The 7,766-nt window shown below is 40.3% G+C and overlaps 1 protein-coding gene across 1 annotated transcript; it reads left to right on the top strand.

Annotated features, from left to right (window-relative positions):
- Positions 1-4,091: 4,091 nt before the first annotated feature.
- On the top strand, positions 4,092-6,321 carry fzd8b (frizzled class receptor 8b). Its single transcript, XM_079614441.1, has one exon. It carries the CDS (start codon positions 4,260-4,262, stop codon positions 5,985-5,987), a length of 1,728 nt encoding a protein of 575 aa, XP_079470567.1. The 5' UTR covers positions 4,092-4,259; the 3' UTR covers positions 5,988-6,321.
- Positions 6,322-7,766: the final 1,445 nt, after the last annotated feature.

Raw genomic sequence — 7,766 nt, 5'->3', positions numbered from 1 at the left:
GTGTGTGTGTGTGTGTGTGTGTGTGTGTGTGTGTGTGTGTGTGTGTGTGTGTGTTTGTGTCCTAATCTAAAGAGGAAAGACATGAAGGTGTCTTTCATGAGGGTGAGTCAATGATGACAATTTTTAAATGACAAATACTGGATTACAATGCAAAAACAATCTAGCATACTAAATAAATAAAAAATCATTAAGCAATACTCAAGTATTCCATTCCAAACACAGCCTCTAATTTTCTCTTTGGACATAAAGGGCTACAACTGCATTGTTTATAGGCTGATCATGTTTCTCTCTTCAGACTTTCATGAGAGGACCTTCATGCTTTCTAGGTCGAGGATGGATTGGGCACCTGGTTCACAGAGTTCAGTAGTCTGGATTCACAGTTCCAGTTCTGCAGGTGTAAAATACGTGTCCCAACTGAGACAAACATAACACAGCACAAACACTGTGGCTAAAGATGAAGTCGGATTTTTGTTCACTGTCATTATTTACTCACCCTCATGTCATTCTAAACTGGTATAACTTTCTTCAGTGGAACACAAAAGTTAATTTTTTTTAAGCATATCCAGAGGACTATCCTAAAAATATATATAAAAGGACAGGGGCTGACAAGCTGCAAAAGGACAAATAAAAGTGGTATGTGTGAGTTATGTAGAGTGCACACCTAGTTATCCCCCTCATATTATAATGGAGATGTCAATGTATTGCATTTTTCTGTTTGGAAAACCCATAACAGTGTGTCTCAGACTAGACTCCCAGGTGCCGTCTGGGTAGGCTTGTTGCCATGGTGAGGAATCTGGTGAATGCATTTGAGAAAGGTGGAAGGGGGAAAAGGACAGAGATGATGTAGGAAGACTCTGACAGGAGCAAACATAACAGTGGATCACTGCTGTTCAATGTGGAATTGAGCCAAAGTTTGTGTGTGTGAAATTGATGGTCCCTGTAGCTTGTATTTTTCTGAGCGATTCCAACCCAATCTTACAGGAGAAAGCAACTATTTTATGAGGTGGCGATTACATATTAATTCTCACAATGTGAATCATACGAAAATGTCCAGTCACCGTGATTTTGCCAAGTAAGACATGTTCTTGGATCAACATTTTTGTTGATCCTGGAACAACATTCATGTCTGAAAATGTTGTCCATATACCCATAATTTATCTCTAAATCAGAGGGAAATTATGGTTAATAACACTGATGTAGCACCGTTTGTAAGACTAAACTTGACATAAATTATAAACTTGTCCCTCAGATCTGATTGGATGATTGGAATGTTGCAGGATCAACAAATATTTTGATCCAGGAACATGTTGTACTTGGTGAAAGCACGTTTACCTTGTAATTTGTACGAATTAGCCAGCAATTCGCTAAAAAATAAAATAGTTATGAATTACCATAAGATTGTGTTGTTTGTTCAGCTAATCAATGGCTACATGTTTACACAACACATAGTTCTCGCTCACATTGTAAATTGCATTATGTACAATACATGGATGAATGAATAAAGGAATGGTAATTTCTTAAATCAACAATCGACACAGACACATTTTAGAGGGAGAGAAATCGAATGCATGTGTCATTTGCAGTGGAATAGAATTGTGGAGGCAGTGTGTATCCAGACTCAAGGTAATATCATTACCGGCATGGAGAAAGAAAGAGAGGAGAAAAAGTTGGTGGCCAGACTTAGAGCCATATCAGTGTCAATCAATGCAGGCTCAGCTACGCTATACACTGAATAAGACAAAGACACACTCTCTCTCTCTCTCTCTCTCTCTCTCTCTCTCTCTCTCTCTCTCTCTCTCTCTCTCTCTCTCTCTCTCTCTCTCTCTCTCTCTGCCTGGAGCTACAGACACAAATGGAAATCTTCTGGATTGGAATTAGATACTCATGAGCCTTAAATATGTTAATTTAGAACTGTGAAGAGCTTCAAAATCAGTTCATTTAGCTGATTATAGAGGGAAAATGAGAGTTGGGACAAAATAAAATAACCACTAACTACTACGCACCAATAAAACCATTAAAGCTGCTACACATGGCAACAAGTGCACCAAAAATGAACACAATAAAACCCCACTGGTTAGTAATAGTAAATAATAAAGGTACTGAAAGGATTAACTGTTCTCAGGTCTTGTTAATAAATGTCAGACAAGCATGTCACATGTTTTAAATGGTGCATTTTATACAATGTATGCTAGCTTTTACTGTACATTTTTGCTCTGAAGCATTATGTGTTAGTTGTTTGACTGTTTAAATTTAGCATAGCCCTTGATATGATATTTAACAGCCCCAGTTGTAAATTGTACAATTGTAAATTGAGCATTTTAAAGCTCAATATATGTTCACGTTTTATACCACAAAAAATACATCAATACACTCCACTTATTAATTTTTAAGCTTTCACATGTCTTGAAAAGGGGGTTGCTAACAAGTGGCTTGATAGGACTAGAGGTTGTCAAGGGACATTAAATGTCATCACACCAAGATAAAGCATCTACTCACTAGTCTTGTATAGCCTTGTTGTGTTTATAATAGCCACAAAATATTCTAATTGGAACTTATCTTTTAGATTTTAAATAAAGATGAAAGATTTTTCAGAAGCTTAGTTAGTAGACATTGAAGTTATGTGACCATGGTATGGTTTAAGCTTTTTACTGATTGTATTTAAACTTCAAAATTCATTCAAATGTTTTATTAATTTGTTAAGATTATCTTGATGAATATAGTGTGTAAGAATCATAAACATTTGTTGGTCACAGAGCTTACTTTCTCCAGTATTCCAAAAGCCAATGGAAACATCTATTATTTTTTTTACCAAATGATTAAGTTTTGTGTCTTTGCAAAAATTGACTTTCAAAATAAACTGACCCTGAGAAATATTCACTGCAGGGAAGATGGAGCAAAAAATAAAGAAATAAAGAAAAAGAAAACAGTGTAATTTAGTAAACCAGTCATTGCCTCGATCCCCTACTTCTATCAATAAATAATTACATTTGTTTTGGACTTGCATCAACTAGGCCTATTAGAAGACTTGAATGAACGAGGTGTGTTTGTATGCGCAGTCTGTCACATGCAGGAAACCAAAGCATCCGAGTATTCACCACCCTGCTTGTCCCGGGATGTACAGTAATTGTCCCCCGCTGCGCGCACCCGCTGAGCCACTAAACGCAACATCAACGACGCAATTAGGGCGAACAAGAAATCACAGCGCGCGACAGCCCTCACTCCCCCGCGCGCGCTGTCAACACGAGCGCATTCAACTTCTCTAGCTGGAGGAGTCGCGCGTGGCCCCAAAAAGTGTTTGGACGCTCAAGTCACACTTAAAATGTTTCATTGCATTTTCCATATGCAATACATATTACATGCAAACAAATGCTGCTACAGGTTTTTTGTTTTTAGTTAACCATTTTTCTCAATAACTTTTGATTGTGTCAATGTTAGGCTTTTTTTTAATGGATAGGCTATATGAAATTCTCAACCTCAATTTCTAATATATTTCAACTTGGACTGATATGTTCAACATGTCCATAAATGTTTGGGTGCAATCTTCTCCATGCCAAATTTAAGTTTTTCTCACATATAACTCAACATTGGTCCAACGTTGGCATAGGTGTCCACATATTTTCGGGGCATACATTAAATAGCGAATTAACAGCAGGAATTCTGGCATTGTTATTGTACTGGGACGACAACTACATTTTATTGTTCAGTATGTGTCTATTTTGTCTCGTTGGTACAGCGCTTGCTTTTTAGTCTCCTTTTAAATCTTATTAATGTAGACTTAATGTGAGCTCATATGCAATAATTACATTTTCCAGAGGATACACATTCTGGAGAGATAGGAACAACCTAAACACGCCGCGAGACTTGTTTACACCTACAAACCCCGTGTTTAGACATAGGGTGGGATGTAAACACAGGTGACATAACTTAAAGACATACAAACCGTAGGCAGCGCAAACATTTACTCAAAACTCTCAGGGGATGCTTGATTAAATTACAATTAGGCCCCGCCCCTGGAGTCATATGATTGGGCGCTGAGATAAGGGGGCTGTCCTTTATATAAATAGACACGCGCTCCACTATTTGACAGTCAAAACAAACGTAGTAGCCTACTGAATTGCACTTGATGTCACCTTGTAGACACAGCATGTTATTCTACAGTGTTAAGTTATATATTTTTTATTATTAGAATTAAGTAACCAGACGACAATTGCGCACATGCAAGCCCATCCTAGAAGACAAGACATCCTAAGTGACCGAGGATGGATTCGCCTATGGAGGGATCCTTCTGGATTCCCCTCGCGCTCTGCGCCCTGATATTGTGGAGCCCCGTGTGTGCTCGTGAGCCGGTCTGTCAGGAGATATCTGTGCCATTGTGTAGAGGGATCGGCTATAACTACACCTACATGCCGAACCAATTCAACCACTACACCCAGGATGAAGCCGGACTTGAGGTGCACCAGTTCTGGCCCCTCGTGGAGATCCAGTGTTCCCCCGACCTGCGCTTCTTTCTTTGCAGTCTGTACACGCCCATTTGCCTTGAGGACTATAAGAAGCCTTTGCCGCCGTGCAGGGGTGTGTGCGAACGGGCGAAAGCGGGTTGCGCGCCGCTGATGAGGCAATATGGTTTCCCGTGGCCGGACCGTATGAGGTGCGATCTTCTACCCGTGCAGGGGGATTCAAACACTCTGTGCATGGACTACAACAGAACTGATGCCACAGCATCACCTGCTGCTGCAAAACCAACTAGCCGCCCGGGGAAGCCATACAACCGGAAAAATAAAAGCAGTCCTGGATCTTCTTCATGTGAACCGGAGTGTCACTGTCGCGCGCCTATGGTGACCGTGAGCAATGACCGCCATCCCTTGTATAACTGGGTCAAGACGGGTCAGATCCCCAATTGCGCCATGCCGTGCCACAACCCATATCTTTCTCAGGAGGAAAGGACCTTTGCCACATTTTGGATCGGGATTTGGTCGGTTTTGTGTTTCCTGTCAACGTTCGCCACCGTTGCCACTTTCCTTATTGACATTGAGAGGTTTAAATACCCCGAGCGCCCGATTATTTTTCTGTCCGCCTGCTATATGTTCGTGTCCGTGGGATACATCATCAGACTCATCGCGGGGCACGAAAGGGTCGCGTGCAACCAGGATCATGAGGTGGACCTTATCCACTATGAAACTAGGGGTCCCGCGCTTTGCACGCTTGTGTTTCTACTCATCTATTTTTTTGGGATGGCGAGCGCCATCTGGTGGGTGATTCTGACGTTTACGTGGTTCCTCGCGGCAGGAATGAAGTGGGGAAATGAAGCAATCGCGCGCTTCTCGCAGTATTTTCACTTGGCCGCTTGGCTCATTCCGAGCGTGAAATCTATCGCCGTGCTCGCGCTGAGTTCGGTGGACGGAGACTCGGTTGCGGGAATCTGCTACGTGGGCAACCAGAACTTGAATAACCTGCGAGGATTCGTACTCGCGCCACTGGTGATTTATCTTTTTATCGGAACGATATTTTTATTCGCGGGCTTCGTGTCTATGTTTCGGATACGGAGCGTCATTAAACAAGGAGGAACGAAAACGGACAAACTAGAGAGATTGATGGTCCGTATCGGGGTGTTTACAGTGCTGTATACGGTCGTTGCCATGGTGATTGTGGCTTGTTACGTTTACGAACAGCACAACCGTGAAGCGTGGGAAAGAGCACACGCGTGTAACTGCTCGTCGGAGAAAAAAGCCCCAAAACCGGATTACGCCGTGTTTATGCTCAAATACTTCATGTGCCTTGTGGTCGGGATTACGTCAGGCGCGTGGACGTGGTCCGGTAAAACTGTGGACTCTTGGCGAGTCCTGTGCACGCGCTGCTTCTGCAGTTGGGGTAGTAAAGGCACGAGCGGGTCAGTTTACAGTGACGCGAGCACGGGACTGACGTGGAGATCCGGCACAGCAAGTTCGGTTTTGTGCCCTCCAAAACAAATGCCCCTGTCTCGAGTGTGATGATGACTATAGCCTACGACATAGGAAATGCAGAACTTCTCAAAAAGAGTGACTGTTGCTTTCCGTCACAATTTAACACTAGCTGTGAGAAATATTCACTGGACTGGAGTAAAATGTGTGACGAATATCGCTTCAATTAAACTTAATAGCTTATTAAACCTGTATATCAGGTTATTACATGTGCCTTTAAAAGTGTTATACGGGTTTTTATATTTTTGTATTTATGATAAGATGTTATTGTTAAAACGGCATAGAATGTTTAACATTTATGATATTGTGTCTATTTATCATTTACTTTGACAGAAAACTATTTTGACAATAAAACACTGTGTGAAATATTACTAAAGCATTTTTTATTATATGTGTCATCATACATGTAAACAGAGAACTCTCACACACTCACAAACACCTTGTAGGTCATGATGACCAGCACTATACCACAGCGTCACCTTTGTGAGGTGTAAGTCTAACCATAGACTGTTAAAAAACTAAGTCTAAACCCACAGAAGGACACTACTATCTTTTGGTCATAAGAAATAACAGCTGGTGAATATTTGGCTTAGTTCAAAATTATAGCAAATTTTGTTGGTTTGAGAAATTATTTCTCAGTACAGGCACATGGTAATTAATCAACTAAAATATGAATGAACTAAAAATAAATATATATATATTTTTCATCACATTTGTATGAAATGGAGAATTTAAGGTACTTTTGATATTTTAGGTTATTAATATGATTTATGAAAACATGCTGATATTATTTATCAATAGGATTAATGAAAAAATAATACAAATTGAATACAAAGTTGATATGGCACAATGATTTCTAATAAAAATTCAAAATGGCACTTTTCAACTAGGTTCAACCCTTGCTATAGTACAGATTTACTGATTATAAAGTAAGTTTAACGTTTCTCATGCAGATTCAAACTATGACAAAGTCAGAATTATTTCTTGAAGCTCTGTAACATTTATTTTGTCACTTATTTTTCACAGTCTCACAAATTATCCTTGATATTACAAAAAACCCCGAATAGAGCGGCTGAGTGAATGTGGTCTGGACTCTGTGGATGAGGGTCATAGTGTCAGTGACGCTGTAGAAAGACAGAGTTCCTGCACTGTGATCCACATACACTCCTATTCTAGAGGAGCTGGACCTTACATTGAGTTTAGTCTATCTGATTACAGAAGGTATTTGGAGCTCCAGGACTGATCATTACATCCAAATTTTTCACCCCATCCCTTCCTGCTGATGCTCTTGTATGACACTGATATTCCCACCGCACCCCCACTCCACTCCACCTCCAGTAACCGCGTCCACACACTCTCTCTCTACACAACACCTGAGAAAAAACATCAAATCTGTCCGGATGATCGGGATACTAAAGGCTGAGACGGAGGCGTTTATGCACTGACTTAGAATCCAGAGTAAACTGATGGGATTCTGATGGAGATAAAACACAGATTGCATTTGTTGAAATGCCTTCAAAGCATTAAGTGAGGCAACAATCAAAGATATAAATGTAGAAACAAGATGTTTTCAAGTAAAATGATTTGATTAGAAGTTTAGTTAAAAAGTTAAGTTGTAATTTTTTGGCCACTATAAGGACATGGCTAATGCTCACAAATCTGTTTTTATAACAGTAAAAGCTGTTTTCATGTAGTTGCAATGTTATATTGTCATGTTTATAAAACTGATAAAAACATAAACCCCACTTTGATAGTATAGCCTATGGGCGTATGTTGAACTTTATTCTTGTACCAACAGACGCTGCATAC

The sequence above is a fragment of the Phoxinus phoxinus genome (genome assembly GCF_949152265.1).
Source record: "Phoxinus phoxinus genome assembly, chromosome: 5".
Taxonomy (NCBI): Eukaryota; Metazoa; Chordata; class Actinopteri; order Cypriniformes; family Leuciscidae; genus Phoxinus; species Phoxinus phoxinus.
This window is presented reverse-complemented; position numbering and strand designations above follow the sequence as displayed.

Bases quoted from the DNA above. Each gene is read 5' to 3' on its own strand.
- fzd8b (XM_079614441.1), top strand. From the start codon at position 4,260: ATGGATTCGCCTATGGAGGGATCCTTCTGGATTCCCCTCGCGCTCTGC.